The sequence below is a fragment of the Stegostoma tigrinum genome, chromosome 21 (assembly GCF_030684315.1).
Source record: "Stegostoma tigrinum isolate sSteTig4 chromosome 21, sSteTig4.hap1, whole genome shotgun sequence".
In the NCBI taxonomy this organism is placed as follows: domain Eukaryota; kingdom Metazoa; phylum Chordata; class Chondrichthyes; order Orectolobiformes; family Stegostomatidae; genus Stegostoma; species Stegostoma tigrinum.
This window is the reverse complement of record NC_081374.1, coordinates 45,664,430-45,684,964: the sequence shown is the minus strand read 5'-3', so window position 1 is coordinate 45,684,964 and position 20,535 is coordinate 45,664,430. Positions and strand designations below refer to the sequence as shown.

General features: G+C 42.7%; 1 protein-coding gene across 2 annotated transcripts; it reads right to left on the bottom strand.

The window, feature by feature from the left end:
* Positions 1-7,058: 7,058 nt before the first annotated feature.
* On the bottom strand, positions 7,059-20,430 carry LOC125462964 (mitochondrial glutamate carrier 1-like). 2 transcript variants are annotated; one of them, XM_048553523.2, is made up of 10 exons: positions 20,284-20,430; positions 17,135-17,242; positions 16,172-16,297; positions 15,592-15,647; positions 11,291-11,378; positions 10,293-10,411; positions 10,000-10,192; positions 9,409-9,563; positions 8,453-8,528; positions 7,059-8,356 (listed from the first exon to the last, which is right to left on the bottom strand). In XM_048553523.2, exons 2-10 carry the CDS (start codon positions 17,152-17,154, stop codon positions 8,203-8,205), a joined length of 987 nt encoding a protein of 328 aa, XP_048409480.1. In that variant the 5' UTR covers positions 17,155-17,242; positions 20,284-20,430; the 3' UTR covers positions 7,059-8,202. The 2 variants fall into 2 exon arrangements, with proteins under 2 accessions (XP_048409480.1, XP_048409479.1); XM_048553522.2 differs by having other exon boundaries at positions 10,000-10,195; positions 20,284-20,429.
* Between the last annotated feature and the right edge of the window lie 105 nt (positions 20,431-20,535).

Here is a 20,535-nt window from a genome sequence, read left to right as displayed (position 1 = left end):
AGTTCAGTGCGGGGAGAGAGATCGAGCTCAGTGCGGGGAGAGAGATCGAGTTCAGTGCAGGGAGAGAGATCGGGTTCAGTGCGGGGAGAGAGATCGAGCTCAGTGCGGGGAGAGAGATCGAGCTCAGTGCGGGGAGAGAGATCGAGTTCAGTGCAGGGAGAGAGATCGAGTTCAGTGCGGGGAGAGAGATCGAGTTCAGTGCGGGGAGAGAGATCGAGTTCAGTGCGGGGAGAGAGATCGAGCCCAGTGCGGGGAGAGAGAGCGAGCCCAGTGCGGGGAGAGAGATCGAGTTCAGTGCAGGGAGAGAGATCGAGTTCAGTGCGGGGAGAGAGATCGAGTTGAGTGCGGGGAGAGAGATCGAGTTGAGTGCAGGGAGAGAGATCGAGTTCAGTGCGGGGAGAGAGATCGAGTTCAGTGCGGGGAGAGAGACCGAGTTCAGTGCGGGGAGAGAGACCGAGCCCAGTGCGGGGAGAGAGATCGAGTTCAGTGCGGGGAGAGAGATCGAGTTCAGTGCGGGGAGAGAGATCGAGTTCAGTGCGGGGAGAGAGAGCGAGCTCAGTGCGGGGAGAGAGATCGAGTTCAGTGCGGGGAGAGAGATCGAGTTCAGTGCGGGGAGAGAGATCGAGTTCAGTGCGGGGAGAGAGAGCGAGCTCAGTGCGGGGAGAGAGATCGAGTTCAGTGCGGGGAGAGAGAGCGATCCCAGTGCGGGGAGAGAGATCGAGCTCAGTGCAGGGATAGAGATCGAGTTCAGTGCAGGGATAGAGATCGAGTTCAGTGCGGGGAGAGAGATCGAGCTCAGTGCGGGGAGAGAGATCGAGTTCAGTGCGGGGAGAGAGAGCGAGCTCAGTGCGGGGAGAGAGATCGAGTTCAGTGCGGGGAGAGAGAGCGAGCCCAGTGCGGGGAGAGGGATCGAGCTCAGTGCAGGGATAGAGATCGAGTTCAGTGCAGGGATAGAGATCGAGCTCAGTGCGGGGAGAGAGATCGAGTTCAGTGCGGGGAGAGTGATCGAGTTCAGTGCGGGGAGAGAGATCGAGTTCAGTGCGGGGAGAGAGATCGAGCTCAGTGCGGGGAGAGAGATCGAGTTCAGTGCGGGGAGAGAGATCGAGTTCAGTGCGGGGAGAGAGATCGAGCCCAGTGTGGGGAGAGAGATCGAGATCAGTGCAGGGATAGAGATCGAGTTCAATGCAGGGATAGAGATCGAGTTCAGTGCGGGGAGAGAGATCGAGTTCAGTGCGGGGAGAGAGATCGAGCTCAGTGCGGGGAGAGAGAGCGAGCCCAGTGCGGGGAGAGAGATCGAGTTCAGTGCGGGGAGAGAGATCGAGCTCAGTGCGGGGAGAGAGATCGAGTTCAGTGCGGGGAGAGAGATCGAGTTCAGTGCGGGGAGAGAGATCGAGCTCAGTGCGGGGAGAGAGATCGAGTTCAGTGCAGGGAGAGAGATCGGGTTCAGTGCGGGGAGAGAGATCGAGCTCAGTGCGGGGAGAGAGATCGAGCTCAGTGCGGGGAGAGAGATCGAGTTCAGTGCAGGGAGAGAGATCGAGTTCAGTGCGGGGAGAGAGATCGAGTTCAGTGCGGGGAGAGAGATCGAGTTCAGTGCGGGGAGAGAGATCGAGCCCAGTGCGGGGAGAGAGAGCGAGCCCAGTGCGGGGAGAGAGATCGAGTTCAGTGCAGGGAGAGAGATCGAGTTGAGTGCGGGGAGAGAGATCGAGTTGAGTGCGGGGAGAGAGATCGAGTTGAGTGCAGGGAGAGAGATCGAGTTCAGTGCGGGGAGAGAGACCGAGTTCAGTGCGGGGAGAGAGATCGAGCCCAGTGCGGGGAGAGAGATCGAGTTCAGTGCGGGGAGAGAGATCGAGTTCAGTGCGGGGAGAGAGATCGAGTTCAGTGCGGGGAGAGAGAGCGAGCTCAGTGCGGGGAGAGAGATCGAGTTCAGTGCGGGGAGAGAGATCGAGCTCAGTGCAGGGAGAGAGATTGAGCCTGATGGGGCGTAAGAGCCCTTGTGTGGAACGCCTAGTGTGGTGCAATTGCAGGACCGTGCCGAAAGAAGGACTGTAACGCTGAACTTTTAACTTTATTTCTTGTTTATCACTTCATGTTGAGTAGAATTGTAGAACTGTGATATTGAACTTTGAGTTATTTTTCTACCTCTTGCCTCAGATTTTGTATCTGGGTACGGTGAATCTAAGATGGCACTGGGAATGGCGACGTTGCCCACTTTTCACTGTCCTCCTGTACTTGAGTACACATGACAATAAAACCTAACTCTAATGCTTGGGATTAGGAATTCTGAGCTGGCAATGGCTGCCACATAGTTTGATGAAACTAAATAGTTTGAGGCAGCATTAAATCCTTCTATTTTATTAAACTTAGGGTCTGGCTGAAATGAGCCATCCCATCTCCCACAGCTCTGACTGGTCTGCAACAGCAACTCCCCTTCACCATACAACTTTCCCCTGCCTTAAAGTGTCACTTTTCATATTATTTTGCCACCCATTGAAATCAGCTGGCAGGTCCACGATGTGTTTTCCAATAAAGTTCTTTAATCATAGATCATTGAATCCCTACAGTGTGGAAATAGGCCCTTTGGCCCAACAAGTCCACACTGAACCTCGGAGTATCCCACCCAGACCCATCCCCCTATAACCCACACACCCCTGAACATTACGGGCAATTTAGCATGGCCGATCCACCGAGCCTGCACATCTTTGGACTGTGGAGGAAACCGGAGCACCCAGCGGAAACCCACGCAGGCACGGGGAGAATGTGCAAACTCCACACAGACAGTTGCCTGAGGCGGGAATCGAACCCGGGTCCCTGGCAATATGCTGCAGCAATGCTAACCACCGTGCCACCCTGGTTGCTGGTGCCAGTATGGAGTATGACCTCTGGATGTTCGCCCCTCTGTCCCCTACACCTCAGCCAGTAGGTGACAGCAGGGACTGTACAGACAGTATAACATGAAGATTCATTGCTGCACCTGCAGAAACATAGGCGTCCATTAAATAGACAATGACTTAAGCTTACTAAAATAAACCTCAGTATCCCCTGAACTTGAAATGTGAAACCTCGGCATCTACTCACCCGTGACCTCACATCCTCCAGTTACAGACTGGTTTTGTTTGAGGAATCTATTACACCTTCTTGACTCACCCTCAGAGCCCCTTCTATATAGACTGTGATGTCACTTCACCAGAACGTGTGTTTGAACTGCTCCACTCCCAGTGCTCCCTGAATGTTCTGTAATGGGCAAATATCATGCCCTACCCACACATTGTAAGAGGGGACAAAAGGTGTACCACAAGGATCAGTGCTGCAGCTTCATTTTTTTACAGTTCATATAAATGAGTAGGGCAGCACTGTGGCTCAGTGGTTAGCACTGCTGTCTCTCAGTGCCAGGACCCTGGGTTTGATGCCAGTCTTGGGTAATTGCTCGTGTGGAGTCTATACGTTCTCCCTCTGTCTGCGTCGGTTTCCTCCAGGTGCTCCGGTTTCCTCCCACAGTCCAAAGATGTGGAGGTTGGGACGGATTGGCTATGCTAAATTACTCATAGTGTCTCGGGATGTGTAGGCTGGGTGGGTTAGCCATAGGAAATGTGGGGTTATGGAGTAGCGTGGGATGCTGTTCAGGGGATTAGTGCAGACTTAACGGGTTGAACAGCCTCAATCTGCACTGCCGGGACGCTGTGAACTTGGGTGAAGGATAGAGTTGACTAAATTTTCTAAGGCCAGAAAGATTGCCCAGGAGGAAAACAAAACAAAGTGAAACTGGCTAATGATACACATTGTTTAACCACTTGTCATAGTCTTCAAAGCAGAAGTTCACTACAACCACGTTCAAGATTAATCATATAATTCCTACAGTGGTGAAGCAGGCCATTTGGCCCACACTGATCTTCTGAAGAGCATCCCAACAAGCTGCACCCCCCTACCCTACCCCTGTAATCCTGCATTTCTCACAGGCAATCCACTTAACCTACACACCCCTAGATGGTGGAAAGAAACCGGAGGAAACCTACGCAGATGTGGGGAGAATGTGCAAATGCCATGCAGTCACCCAAGAGGGGAAATCAAACCTGGGTCCCCAGCATTGTAAGGCAGCAGCACTAACCACTGAACCACCATGCCACCCTAAAGACTCAAATGGACAAATCCAGATTGGACACAGTTCACAATTGGAAGGGACTAATGAATCAGATGCTTTACAGAATCACCCGTTGCAGTCAGGTATACAACTATTTATGTAGAGTCCTGGCAAATGCAGCTGGCAGGTTCAGCTGTCATCCCTCAACTCACGTCTGATAAGGTTACTGTATTTGTTTTTTTTTTAAACATTTAAAACTGACTTTCCTTATCCACAGGGAAAAGCAAGTTGCAAAGTACACATTTGGAAATGACAAAGGAACAGAGGGATGTTAAATTTAGGTCAACAAGCTGGCAAGTAGAATTAATCATTTTGGCAGGGAAGCATCCAACTTGTGAGCTAGCAGAGCTGAGATGGAGGCATTTGTGTATCCTAGTATATGATGTTGATATCAAGGTTCAGCAGTAGAAAAGGTTACAATTTATTACAAAGAGAACAGAAGGTAAACTAGGGAGATTATGCTTCAGTCACACAAAATATCGATAAAACCACATCTGTGGTACTGAGTACAATACTGGTCATCTTTAGGCAAGAATGTAAATCTATCAGAAGCAAAGGTTTATAAAACCTGAAATGCTTTGGGGGTGGTGGTAGGGTGAAAGCAGTGGGGCGGGGGGAGAGGTCACTTTATGAAGAAAGGCTGGACAGGTTAAGCTTGTATCCATTGGTGTTTAGAAAAGTAGGAAGGAACTTCATTCTACACAAGAACTTGAAGGTGTTCAATACAGTATTTACTAGCAAGTTTTGGGAAGATTTGTAGCTCAGGTTGAGGTTCTGGATGTGAGTTTGCTGGCTGAGCTGGAAGGTTAGTTTTCAGACGTTTCATCACCATTCTAGGTAACATCATCAGTGAGCCTCCGACGAAGCGCTGGTGTTATGTTCCACTTTCTAGTTATCTGGTTAGGTTTCCTTGGGTTAGTGATGTCATTTCCTGTTCCTTTTCTCAGGGGATGGTAAACTGGTATTTCTCAGATAAATAGAAAGCAGGACATAACACCAGCGCTTCGTCGGAGGCTCACTGATGTTACCTAGAATGGTGACAAAACATCTGAAAACTAACCTTCCAGCTCAGCGAGCAATCTCACATCCAGAACAGTATTTACTCTTGTGGGAGACTCTGGAACTCTGAGGTACTCAAGACAGATGAATAATCATCTCCCACAACCTTGCACAAAAAGGCAGTGACAAAACAGCCTATATGCACATTTTAATGCAGATCTGCATAGATTAAGCAAGAGGATAGCATGGATTGAGGATTACCAGATCAATCAGAATCTTAATGATGGCAGCGCAGCCTTATATTCCTCCTCCCAATTTGCACATTTACAGCTGACCAGACACGTGATGAAGAATAGGGCAAAACTAGGTGCCGTGAAAATGTATGCCTAAAAATAGCAGAGACCTTTTGAAAAGAATGGTCAACTGGACTGAAAGGAAGACTATAGAGATCGTTTAAATTTTGGGAATTAGCTGTGGTGTTATTTGAATCTTCAGGTGCAGAAAAAGGAACAGACTTTCAAATTCTCATTTGACAATCTGATGCAACTGCAAGCAATATAAAGTTTAACCTTGAAGTGGAGCCAGGAACAAGGAATGGATTGTACAGCTCAGGGGTGATACTTCTGGTCAAATTCCTGGGGCATTGCATGCGGGGCTAGCTTTAGTTATACGACATAAACCTGATCTCCAGTCACTAGTGATGTGCTTAACTATTGTCTTTTGTATAAGAGGATGTGCATTATATAGCTAAGATTGTTTGATATTTGTTCTAGTCTACCATCTGAGCATTTTACTACATTAAGACCATTATTCAGCATGTCACATTTTGATTAAATTTGGGTTTGTGCTTAATTTGATAATTTTTTGATTTACAGAAACTGCTCAGTGCAAGATTAAAAACCCAAATTCTTATGTTGGTAGGATGTTAGGCCTGAGTAAATACATTCCTTCACCCTTTAAAACACTCCCAAGAGACAAGGGATTAAAATTACTGCAAAAGGTTAGTAACTGGAACTATCAGAATTAATCTTAATTGTGACAAGGTTATGATTCAGTAAGTTTGAAATAGGTTTGTTTTGTGCAAGTTTGCAGAATCTTCCTTCAAGTAGACCCACTGGTCTAATATTAAACCCGTCTAAACAGCTGGTGCAGTTCATGTTCCCAACTGAAACCAAACCTCAAAATTCACCACCACATTTTGGCTCATTCTCTGCAGGTGTTCAATTACACTAATTCTGCTCAGGCAGAGCATAGTAGCATTGAATTAGTACAAGTTAACAGAGCATTCAAAGCAATGTGTCTGTTCTATATCAAATACATGCTGGAAGTCTGAAATACGAAGAGCAAACCTCAGCAAAATTGAAGGCCATGGGATTGGAGGGATAGAAACAGTGTACATTTGATAAGTCACAAGGTCAACAGTTGAGATTACCCACCCATTACATGGAGAGAACACACAAGTCAGTGCATTGTTAACAAATGCAACATAATCAGAAGGACTCAAACTGGAAGAACCAACTGCAAAAAAATCTTGATTACAATAGCCAATTCACTAAGTAGCATGCCGGATAAATGAAATCACGGATCTTAAATTTCTCTAGTGCTTCTCATACTGAAGTGGGCTCACTGTATACAGTGACACATGGTGGATACAAGCCAGTAGGAATGCTTGCTCCTCCTCAATCTAATTTGGAAGCACAAAACAGGATCAGCAATGATGTTCCTTCAATTAAATGACCTGTAGTAGTAGGAACCAGAGAGATGAATGGAAGGGTGAACACCAGTTGTGGACCATAACGACAAAGGGGACAATATATTCATACAGATAAGGGAAGAAACACAGCAAGACTGATTAATTTGTTACCAACAATGTTTAACATGTCTATAGAGACAACAGCACTGTGCAATGAAACGCAGACCAAAGTAAGGTTATAAAAGGTTTATTGTCACAGCTCAGTCTGAATCTCAGCTCAGTTTCACTTAAATATGTCAATACAAATATTTGCAAGTGTTTGACCCAGCATCAGTTCAGCACTTCATGTAAATATTTCAATGACACAGAAGGCATTACAGTTAAACATTAACCAGAGGTACTTTGTATCATGACATTTACATTATTACAGTAAAACACCTAGAGACGAAGGATCAGTTACACTTACAAAAGTTAAGATGTCAAAAGCATGACATCGCTCCCTTCCATGTTATGGATGCCTGTCAGCAATACGGTTTCCCATGGGATCCTGAACTGTTGAGAATCCAGTCTCACAATTGAGACCTCAACATGGGCATTTTGCTACAATAGTAAAGTGAGAATGAAATGCTCTGGAGCAGATGGTCCTGTACCATAAGCCTACTATTCAGTATCTTAGTTGGTCTGTAATGTGCCTTTGCAAATATGTTGACATGTTAAAGTGGCAATCTTAGGTGTAACTGCATTGATACTGAATTCTGTATAGCTAGCTATATAATTGGATGGTTTGTTCAAGCATTTCAAAGTAATAAAATTATTTTTCCAGAAGATATTCAAGTCATTGAAAAATGTGTTTCTTATATTTATCCTCTTAACCAGTACATAACAAGTCCAGTCAAACGTTCCTATTATGAAATTAAATCCATTTGTCACTTTATCTGGAGTTAGTTTTCATTCTCCTAGACATCTTTTAAAAAGGGTCTCCAATCTCAATTGAGATTTGCTATGACCAATGTATAAATGTATAAAAATGTTTGAGTAATCTTTGTTTCAATTCTTCACAAATGCAACAAAAAAGTGAATGAGGAGCTGCAGAGGGAAATACAAGTTTGGCCCCTTTAGTTTAAGCTTTTAAAACAGTTTCAAGATAAACTTCCCAAAACCCAACAGCCTCAAAATTAGTTCAGTAGCTTAAGGAGATTGGTGACCAATATCTTTTATCCTCCAAACAGTATTCCTATATTCACAACCACTTCAGGAATAGGAATAAAGGTAAAATGAGTGAACCCTCCAGCAGGTGCATCAGGGTCTTTGGTTCCTCGTTTGGCATTTTCCAGCATACAGTCTAACGTGGTCAGTCCTTCAGGAATGGATGTAATTAGTACACCTCAAACTGTGAAAATCCTAAGACAAATTCTCCTACACCTACAAAGTAAACCATCTGTGCAATGCCAAAGAGTGGTGCAATGACCAGTGCTCGACAGCCAGATCCTTTCAGGAATGCAGATGGACCCTCATTCACCCAGATTTTCCTGCAGAGACAGAACAGAATTAATTTCTGAAATAAAATCTGCTTTTATTTTAAATAACAGCTCTTCCTCAAAACACTTTTGTTTGATGTTGCTCACCTTGCACAGTCCACAATTCCACTGTAGGTTTCTTCATTTGCTCCTTTATGTAGTGACTGAAATCGTGTTTTGATCACTAAAAACAAAACAAAAAAACAATTTACTGTCAAGCAGCCAGTTTCAACGTTTTGACAAGCAACAGCTTAAAGTTAAACCTAAGCCAACAGGAAGGTGAGAGTTTCCAGAAAAGATGCTACATGTAGAACATTGAGGAAGTATCAGTGTCCTTCGTGTTGTTCTGCTTTAACTTTCTGTAAAACTGCTAGCTAAAAAGTGGATCCTAGGGAGGGTTGGTACACATCAACATACAGAAAGCACTGTTGTCTTCACCAAATACTGCAGTGCTTTTTAACTATTTAAATGGAAATGAACCACAACTGGATTACAAACTGAGATAGCTAAATATGGCACAGATTCATTTCAAAACTACAAGTTGCAGATCAAACATGAGTCTGTATAAACCAATATAAATATTTTAATTATTCAAGAATTTCAGCAAATTTTACCCTACCCCAAATCAAATTTGTTATATACTCAACCAAGTTTACTCATTTGGTAAAGCATGTCCACAAGTTAATTCTACCTGCATTTTCTCGTCTTATTTATTCCCACAGTTGTATTTAACACCCTCGACCCCTATGTGCCTCCAAGCATGTTCCAGCTACGTACATTTGCTGGGGGGGGAGAGAAGAGGAGAGGAGGGAATGTGTTAATCACTTGTACAAAAAGGGAAACTTGAAGCTGCTCAACTGTGATTTACTAATAGCATCAATATGCAGCATGGTTCACTGACTATTTATTCTTGGTGCCAATTATTTGACAGCTCCCAAAACATGACATGTACAGCTACACTACTGCATAATCCAACTGGTGCAGTAAGGTTATCCCAATAGTGGGTCAAACTTTTGGGAGATTTTCTCATGTATGGGTTGGAGAGTTCAAAACCAGATACTTACCATCACATGGGTTGACAGCTACAGCAGCCACAGAACCAGCAACACATCCTGACAAAAATGAATGGAAGAAAGAAGCTTTCCCATCCAACGAATTTTGTCCGAGTTTATTTAAATTGGCAAACAATGGAAAATAGATAACAGAGAACGGAACATCCCTATTCATAAAAAGAAATCATTAAATTAATAGAGGACATTTGTACAAAAAATTGTACAGATTATTACTGTTGCTTATTGCCTGAGAAATTGCAGTGCATAGCACATTAGATTCAGCATCTAACCATTCAAAAGCTCAAGGACGTCGCAAGAGACCAGTAAGGATCCAGGCACCTTTAAGATCGTTTGAACCTCCCAACTGAACATACCAAAAGGGGGGAAATCAAACTGGATGGTTAAATTTCCTGGCAATAATCATTTGTCTTGGTATACTAGGTATAGATTCAAGAGCAATCTCAACATTAAACTTGTCAGATTAACAACTTACTGGTGTCTTAGCACATTAGTAAAATCTCAGTTGTAACTTTTCTACCGTAAGAGGGAAACATAACAGTAAATAAATCTAGTAATATTATTATATGCATATGAGTAATTTACCTCAGTATAGTGGCTCCTAATCCTTTGTAGAGTCCTCTGAACCCTTGAGAATAGAATAAATCTTTGGCAATTTGGGTAGCAGACATTGGCTTGTTAACAGCAGCAGGGCCAACATTATATGCTCGACTCAGTACTGCGTTGGTAGCTATAACTTTAGTGGATGAGCTGGACGGCAATATCAATCGCTGCTGGGCTGCTGCAAAAATAAAACAAATTTAGGATCCTCACTGATGAGTGCAATTGAAATTGTGGAATGTCCTGTTACTCCAAGGTTGAGTAAATTGACAAGTTACCTAATCTGCCAGCATCCTGGAGCTGGATTTTCAGCATCTCCATAGGAGTAGTGACAATAACCTGACAGATTCCTGCCCCACAACCTGCCAGCATTTCTTTGAACACATTTAAGCCTTTACTGAAAAACAAAACAGATACATATTCAAATAACTGTGCAATTCAAAATGCCAAACCCTATGCTTGTGTTGGTAAAAAACCTAAATTCAAGAGACATTTTATACATAAAATTAAGATACTTTAATAAAAAAGAAGTGATAACATATTTAAAGTTGTAGACATGTCAAAACTTTGCAAGGTGGTACACAATTAACCAGTATTCTACCTGTAAATGGGTAATTGCTCCAATTTTCAATATACACACAGATTGACTATAAGGCAACATTATAGTCAGTCGTATAACAGAAAAAGACCCTTCAGTCCAACCAATCTGATAGTGGCTCAGTGGTTGGCACTGCAGCCTCACAGCACTAGAGACCTGGGTTCAATTCCTCAGGTGACCAAGTTTGCACATTCTCCCCATGTCTGCATGGGTTTTCTCCAGGTGCTCCGGTTTACTCCCACAACCCAAAGATACGCAGGTTAGGTGGACTGGCCAGGCTAAACTGCCGTAGTGTTCAGAGGGGTTTGGAACAGGTGGGTTAGAGGGGTCTGGGTGGGATGTTCCAAGGATCAATGTGGACTTGTTGGGCCAAAGGGCGTGCTTCCACACCATAGTGATTGTATGATTCAATCCATGCCAACCATAATCCTAAACTAATCCCACCTGCCTGTTTGTCCCATATCCCTCCAAACTTTTCCTATGTACTTATTCAAAGGTCTTGAACATTTGACTTGTACTCACATCCACCACTTCATGAAATTCATTCCACATTCAAACCACCCTCAACTTTATCTCAAATGTCTCTTTATAAAGCATCGTTTAAAATTAGAGACACGCCAAATTATTTTTTTCCATTTAATGCAGCTGTCCTTCAATCTAATTTGTGATAAAACATACCCATTTGACAAATATTGACGAAAAAAGTCATTTGCAGCAAGTTTAATGGCCTTCTCGGGTGTTACCAATGTCAGGTTCACAGCTGCACCTATCAAAAAAAAAAGACATTGAGTTTTATTTTTCTTAAATACTTCATGTAGTCTCCATTTGCACACTCACCAATATTCAAATGAATTATTTTCTCTCCTCATTTCAGCACAACAGAGCTTAAGCAGCTTTACAAGATTAATTTCACATGAGTAACTGCCTGAGGGGCTAAGTCTTCCAAAAATCAGACCATCTGGCATTAATGGGGCTTGTTCAACAGGAAGAATATCTCCCACAGGAAACATGTGCTGGGAACTTAGTTGGGTGAGCAAAGTTAATCAGGAACAATCGAGTCCTTGTGCAAAGAATGCTTAGTTTCCTTCAGCGGGAGATGTCAAAAACAATTCAGAGCAAGCTCAAGTACAGTAAAAGCTCTGGTTTTACAATACTTCCTCCTCCAGTTCTTTTTGGGGGAGGGGGTTGGTGGTTACTGGTTACAGTGCTCCATGCGGTCGGAGTATCTGTCTATGGTAAACGCTGCCCATTTGGGCAGGCAACCACAAAAATCTCTACCACTCAAGACAAAGTGTTTAACTTCATTTAAAGTGTAAGCTCACAGCTCATGTAGACATGTCTGCTCACTGTTAGGACAGCAGGTCTCAACACAGATGTTGATAGTTGACCAAAAGCTAATCAATGTCATTACGTCACTCGAACATCTTCGGGCTCTAGTCCCACGTGCCCTGCAAGTGTGTCACAACATGCCCTAACTGGTCAAGTTAAAAACAAAAGACAAGGCTGGGATCAGACTAAGTCAAGGTTCTCACTATTTGAACAGCTTTCAATGGCACCCAAGTTCAACAGAATGTAGACTTTACCAAGAAATCAATGATGTTTTGGAGATCCCACTTGATCAGATCAATACAGCAACAGAACAAAAATAGAAAAAAAGCATGGGAACTACAGAGAACAAAGCTGAGCTAGATGGGTTGAATTCTGGAAGGTCAGGCATTTGTTTAATAGATTTGTAATGTTGCTACTCCTTTTGAAAAGCTGCAGAAGTCCCAATGTTGGCTTACCCAGGATTGAAAAGAAAGAACAAAAACATTTGCAAAATGCAAATATAAACTACATTTAAATTACATATGCAAATTAAACATATATAGAGAGGACAGGAAGAGATGAATAGAGCAGTATCAGAAGTGACACAAATAGCTACATTTAACATTTCAATACTGCATGCAGATTAAACAATTGCTTAACGAAGCTGCAGTTTAAGCATGATTGACAGTGCCAGAAGGAGAATCCAAGACTGGAATATGAAGAATAGGTGAAACAATGAAGACTCCATGAAATCAAATTGATGATTTGTTTATTGAAGATCACATTAAACTACAACTTCTAATTAGCAAGATATTCCATCTGAAGAGAGTCAATTTTAATAATTAGTGACTATTGATAGCAACATTTTGTACTGCAGTAAACAATGGCATGGCATTCAGAACAATAATCGCCCAGGACAGTGACAGCCAATTTCCTATCTCTAACCTGAAGATTTTGCTGGTGAAAGCTACACAAGATGTTCATTTGGATAAAAGTTTTACAGTTCCCCTGAACTAACTTATCAGACAAGGTCAATAGGATCTCAAGCAGCTTGTATCAAGTTAGCAAGAACTCAGGCATATTTATGGTGTCAATGCCATTGAGGACACAGGCCAAGGAGGAACCAATTCGCTGTCCACCATTATGATTTGAGAAGGGTAAAAATTAGACTCAGCTGTGATGCCTGTTACATTAAAACAGTCACTTTCTGCCTTTAGCTTGATGCCAGTTTCAAGAAAGATTGTTAGTGGACAGGAGACAGCACATGACACTTAATCACAAAATGTGCTCTATGTAGGGTCACTCAATCTCTCCAATGCAGAAAATGGTAGAGTAACACTGGCCACCTGGACAGAGCCACACAAACATCTACCCTGTAAATAGTGTTTATGATTTCACAGAGTTTCTTTGCAAACTGTACAGAACATCAGTGAAGATGCAGTAGACAGTTTCCAGGTATAAACAAGCAGAGAGAGGAAAAGGTAGATGTGAAAATTGAGAATGGAGCAAATTGGAATCTTTGCTGGAAGAATTTTAAAAACAGAAAATAGAACAAACGGATCCTAATTACAAAAGTAATGATACGGTAAACCATTTAATGATATGATCCATCGTGGCTTCGCCAGATCGGCTAGCCCTCAATATCCTTGGCGACCGTCTGTAACATGAAAAACAGATACAAGCAACAGCATTTCCTCCAATTTCTTTTCTTTAAAAAAATCAGTGGACGCTCAGCATTAACAGCTCCTTTTTTTGCATTTGAATAGCTACACAGGGCACTATTTCATGAGCTCCTGAATTAAAATACCTCAACAAAAAGGCATGTCTTCAGGAGATCAAATTCTCAGTCACTGGTGAACGTAGGGTGCTATTAATCATATTTAACACAAGTAACTGAACAAGGCCCACTGGTAGGTTTGCAGAGACTAAGCCTAAGCTAAGCAGAACACAGGGTAGGTCTAATTTCCTGGAATTGTTGCTTTTATTACAAATATCTCACCCAAAAGGCAATGCATTAGATATTGTCTATTTTTCAATAACTTGCGTGTGTGCACAGCTCTCTCGACCATAACTAAATGGCTATGATCCCTATAAAAGGTCAAATGCTAGCAAGCTACTTCACAAAAACAAAAGCAATTAGACTAGAGTTCATTAAGCAGGAGACAGATGTTTTTAAACACCCCACCGCACCCCCCACCTAACTCAGCTTCTGACACTCAAGCTGATTTCAGCTCACCCAGCTAAAAATCCCAGAGGTGAAGAGTATAGTTTACCTCAACTATTTGACCTCATTGGCATCAGCCAGTTCCAGCTTATTCACATCATACCAAATGGCTTTGCCAGGCAGGCTGGAAAGGAACCCAAATAGCAACAATAATGCTCAGTGTCCCTGATCTAATAGACCTGATTCCGTACATCTTCAAAAGAATTTGCTACATTTACGCCCCTCAAAGAAAACCAAGTTAGGCAAAGAAACAAACAATGAAGGCTGCTATTTTCAGCCAATCATTTCAATATAATCATTTCACACATCTGACTAGAGAAGGTCACCACAAGGCTTTTACAATGTACATGTAGTGTTGGGGGTTCAGCACTACTGTAGGTGCATATTCTGACAAATTACTTTTACTTAAAATGTATTGCCTCACCTCCGCCTGGTGTACCTAGGAATATCCAATACAACATTAACTTCTTACACCTCCAGCTCTTCCAAACAACACCCACCCCAGAAAGGAGCCTGGCAGTTACACTAGTCTTTGCCAGCATCTTTCTCCACAAATTTATGAACTCCAAGGAAATTATTGCAGAATATACAGAACATTAATCTCCAGCTTTAAAGCCCAGACCTGCCTAAGAATAGAAGCAACCAGATTAGCAGTTCTGTGCCAAGTAGCTCATTAGAGTCTCTCCACTGCACAAACAAGATGAAAAGGAGTGGACGTCAGTCTAGTGTTACCAACAGATGGTGATTTGGTGGACAGGGTAAGGCAGGGTCCATTACATTTAGGAGTTTAAGAACTTTAATCTCCTGAAAACATGCCCAAATACTGTACAGTTCTCAAATATTTAAGTCAATACACTTGTACATTAGCTACATGAACAGCATTATATTAAGCAGCTTGGCACTACCACTGAACTAAAGCTGGTTTCTAAGCATTGTTCAGGGTCTTCATGTCTAATCTAAATATTATTTGCAGCTAATCTCACTGGCTGCGAATTCTGACTCCAATCGTATCAAACTAGCTGATCTAAGTAGTTACACTCAATGTTCCAAACCTAAGGAACGGCAGGAATTTAACAGCCTTCGCTCTGGATGCCACCTGGTGATGTCTGCTATGACTTCTTAGAAAGGGCACCAGCAGTAGTGCTGAACCCCAACACAAGTCAATCCATCAGAAGGGAAGGCAAGAAATGTGCTTATTTTTTGCACTTTAATTTGAACGTGACTGCTAATGCTAATATATTCAAAAGCCATTAACATCAGTAAAATATAAAATTATGTTTACTGTAAAATAAACATATTTGATCATGGCATTCAATGGATTATCTACACAGCTGGAGCAAGTTAAAGTCAAAGAACTGCAGTGTGGATATTTGATCTGTACGTACAAGTGTATCACTTCATCCTAATTCTCTTCCTGGGAAGCAGAAAATGGAAGCCTAATCCTTACCTCTGTACATTCCAAAATATCCTTCAGATCGCACGGTCTTAATCAAACAGTCCATCCTTGAACCAAGAGGAAAAAAAAGTAATTATAAAAAGGAGATAGTAGGAACTGCAGATGCTGGAGAATCTGAGATAACAAGGTGTACAGGTGGATGAATGCAGCAGGAAAGCCAACCCGAAACGTCAGCTTTCCTGCTCGGCCTGCTGTGTTCATCCAGCTCCACACCTTGTTATCTAATTATAAAAAGGAGCAGCTCAAAAACTCAGGTCAACAGAACTGCCAGAAGACCAGAGGGTGAAAGGCAGAACTTGAAACTGGTTCCCACCTTCCAGGACTGAATACCCTTCCACATTGCAATTACTCAATTTAACTAGTTCTGCACTATTTTTCTTTAATGAAAAATACATATGAATAGAGCTGCTTGGTGTTCTGGAAAAGTGCTGTCAAAAAACTTAGAAGAAAGAGACCTTGCATAAAATATCTTTCAACATTCAAGTTGTATTACATATACAAGTTGTTAGCAGAACCGAAATGGAGAGCACATTGGGCACTTTGACTACTACTTAGTACAAAGGTAACTCACATGCTGCTGTAGGTACGCTGCCCATTCCTCTGGTTCTGCAACCTGGTCTTGGCCAGGTCTATCGGAAAAACACAAGTAACTCCAATCAATCCAGCAGCTCCGCCATTGATGAGTTTAGCAGGAAGGCTGTGTGTTAACAAAAAGGAAGCAGTCAGTTCTAAAGTCGCAAGCTACATTTTTACAATTAATGTTGCATTTTTATATACAAGTATTAAACATTCAAAAAACTTTCAATCTATATTTGAACAAGATGGTTAAAATTACTAATGAATATAGTACAGGCGGACTCAGGGTTATCATTGCTTCATGATTAGATAGACTCAAGTGGGGATAAAAATCATCATAGTCACAGAGGACAACAGGAATGCCCTGCAGGGACAACTGCTGGTGTTTTAACCTAAGGGTCACCATAACTCATGTGCGGGGAGGCGGCTGAGAAGGACAGTCCTTCACAGTAATCTCAGCTGGCGTAGGAATTGACCCATGCTATTGGCATTTCTCTGCCTTGCCAACCACCCAGCTAACGGATGCAGGTAGGGACACCAGAAGTGGCTTAGGTCAGAAAGCAAATAATTCCAACTAGTCCCTCTGTCCTGATTGGTTACTGGAAGGCACAGGCATATGAAGATACGCAGCTGTGATCACAAGATATCAAAACGCTCAGGGTTTAAATCTCAAAGTACCAATGCTGGTGGTTGTACATCTGGCTGTCAGCATTATTTGAGTGAGGCTGCAAGAATATCATATTCCAATAGTCCAGTAATTGAAAAGCATATCAATGGCTGACTCACGCAGAGTTAAAGTTCCTGTGAGAAACCACATTCCAACCAAAGCACTCGTGCACTTGTCACCTTTTGCACCATTACAAATAAAAACGGTACTCAAAAGGGCATATTTTCACCTCTTCACAGATGGAGTGAATGTAGTGAAAAATTTTGCATCTTAAAAGCACAAATTACCTACCTGATTTGGTTGTTAGTCATATTCTCAGAATTCTTCAAAGTGTGCAGAAACAAGATGGATGCAGAAGTTCACACGACACAACAGTTACCAGGAAATGTAGCTTGGATTCTGCAGAGCAAATGTTCACCTTTAGCTTACATTGATAATCAACTCAATCACTTATACAAGAGTTAAGTGCAGCTTAATCCAGAGCTCACTTAGAAACTAGATCTTCCATTACTACCTCAGAGTAGGTGTACCATCACCTAACTAATAATTCTATATTCTTTACTGCTGTGAAATCGCAGGACATGCCACTTACCCCAATTCAATGTTGGGAATTTTGATTGCCATGGTCATACACTTTAAGTGATCACTTTTGTGTGCCAATTCCCAAGTACCGCATGAAGCGCCATGAGTAATTATAAACCCTTCATCTCAAGGCCGATTGCATCAACTTGGAAGATTCCATGACATGTCCACAAGCTAGCAGAGGTAAAAAGGAGCATGGGGCAGTGCCTAAAGATGATCTTGTTCCATGAGGCTCAATCCTAAACTCAGCAAGCTATCAAGTTGCAAATACTTTGCAATATGATCGCTGCATTCAGATCACAACCTTTTTAGGAGGACAGATTCTAGCAGGATCGTGTGATTCATTGAGCCCCAAAATTCTTCATTTCTACTCCTCTTCAAATGATCACAAAGTGTAGGGCATGAATTGATTGTATCTTGCAGCAGTTTTGAGAAAGTGAACAAAATTTAATAGACCAGAATTGCTCAGTAAGCGAGAATCCATACAAGTATAATTTTAAGATGTAATTTAGTTACTTCCTCTTCTTTCACATTACAATTAATCTACCCATTCATGCCCAGCAACATTCTCACTTGTTTCTGTTTAAACAGATCTGGGAATATTCTCAACTGCACAATTTATTACAAGGGAGAAAGCCAATTCTAGTTGTTGAGAGGTAGCTTGATTTCCTTACACCACAGATAAAGCTAATGAGAACAGCCATGGAAATAACACGGACTTCCCAAAATTTCAGAAATTACAACACGTCCAAGTTTGAGCAACAACTTATTACATTAAGCGTAACTGACCTTGAGCACTTGGTTTCTTGGAAGTATTTTTATTAGAAGTTGCACCCACTGTATCTTCACCACACACTGAGCAGACTTACTGTATCATGTTAGTGATCTGAAAACATCAGTTCTAGGTGGACAATTCTATACTGCACCAAGTGTGTTACAGGAGTACCCATTGCTAGATTTGTATAACGCACGTATTTGGTTTTAACTGGCACCTAATAACCAGCACTCAAACTGAGAAAAATTACACTTCATACTAGAGCTTGACTGTATCATTATAATCTCAATGTTTGTGCAGTCAATTGAGGGTAGGAGTTAGAAGGCTGTCTGCCAGCCTGTTTTATTTAAGGCACTCTTATTTAAGTGATTTATGCTGTAAATGAAGTACAACCGTGACATGCATTCAGTTTCTATGTGTGCTTTTTTACACTGATGATGAATATCTCTTGATCAGGCAAAACACTCATAGCTGCCAGTTAATAAAGTGTTTTCTGTGTGTGCATGGGAAAATATACAAAGCTGTGTCATCCATGTAACAGAAATGACAGTCACAACTTGTGTCAAAGCACTCTTCAGAACCCAGGATGTGGTAACTAAACATTATCATATTTTCCACAGGAAGTCCCCTAGATTCATTACCAAACTGTATTACTCTTAAGTCAATTAGTGCTACAGCTTTCCACATCCACACAGTTTAATATCAATAAAAAGATCTACCTTTGGATTGAAACAATTCAAAGATCGAAAACACAGAACACCAAACGACAAAAGGTCAAGAAACAATTTGTCAGCACAACATTGTGGGCTGAAGGGCCTGTTCTGTGCTGTACTGTTCTAAAACACCAGCAATCCGCATTTTAGTTAAGCAATCAGTGATTATCCAACTCTAACATTCAGAATTATATAGCTAAAAGCAAATACCTCCATGACTCAAAAATATAGTCAGGAACTGGGTTTATGACTTGCTTCATAAATTGTACAGTATTAACTACCAAATGGCAAATTTGAAACTCATCACACATCAAAAATTCACTGTCCACACAATTTACTAAATTGTGATCTGGAAGTTAAGAGTTGCAATTTTACATAAAAACATGGCCAAGTGTTTTAAAAAACCCGCAAACCCTATACCTTACTACACTAGGTACCAAATCCAAGGAACCTGATATCCTTGCATTACAACTGCTTTTGGCACGTATAAAGCTGTGAGCCACTCAGCATACAATACATACTTGCTTAACGAAAGTGTAACACTCAAAAAAAAAGCTGCATTGCAGAGAACATCAAGGCTCCAGCTCAACTGCCTGATCTCATTTGAATCGGGGCTAGCACAACTGGATCACGTAGCTCTAAATGAGGAATGGAGTCAGAGAGTGGCACACGCTCACTACAGGCAAGTTACAGGGCACTCGAACAACTCGGATCCTCACATTACATGGGGCCACGTCAAGGAAGGAATTATCAATAAATAGGGGCAGGGATCTCTAAAGTCACAGAGAGGCTGGCTAACTTCTGATCGATCTAAAGTCGCCACAGTTTTGTTTTTTTTGGGGAGGGGGGCGGTGGTGCAGGTGGAAGGGAATGGGATGAGAGCTACTTGCCCCCATTGAGTACATTGCCAACAAATTGTGAGACGTTTTAATTTTAACCGAGGGGAATTCCACGGCTCTTAATCACTTCCCTACTTGCGAGCCTTACACAATTCCCAGGTAAGGAAGTGACGAAGAGCCACAGAATTCCCTTCATTTAAAGTTAAGGGAGCTGGCGATTTAAGTTTAAAGCACTTCATTATTCATTTGGGAGCCATGATCCAAATACTCAACTCGCCCCGAAACCTGCTCTCACCGCCTCTGTAGTCTACCATCGCCATAAAACTGACCGTGAAGGATTCAAACTCGGATTACTCAGGGGGAGCCGACATAATAAAGCAGACCAAAGAGGGTCTGCCATCGGGGGGGGGAGAACCACACAAACAAGGCAATCGCCCCTTCCTTCGCCTCAGGCACGACCCCCAACCCTTCCTCCCGGCCGATCAGCGCTGAGGGGACCAGGCCCAGCGGGCGGATTGGGGTGATACTCACCGCCGGGGTGTGATGTAGCTGTGCCTGAGATCAATGGGGAGGCTATGCTGTGCCGTGTGACTCCGGGCCGGAATAGACTGCCTACAGCCAAGCGTGCACTCGGGGCGGCGTCCTCTTGTCGAAAGAGCGCGCCCGCTCCCTGCCCGCTTAACCCAAGCCGGGAGGCGGACCCTACCCGCTTCCCCGATGGCCAATCCGCGCAGCGCATGCCAGGTCCCACCATCCTATTGGGTACCAGGCGCAGGAAGGCGG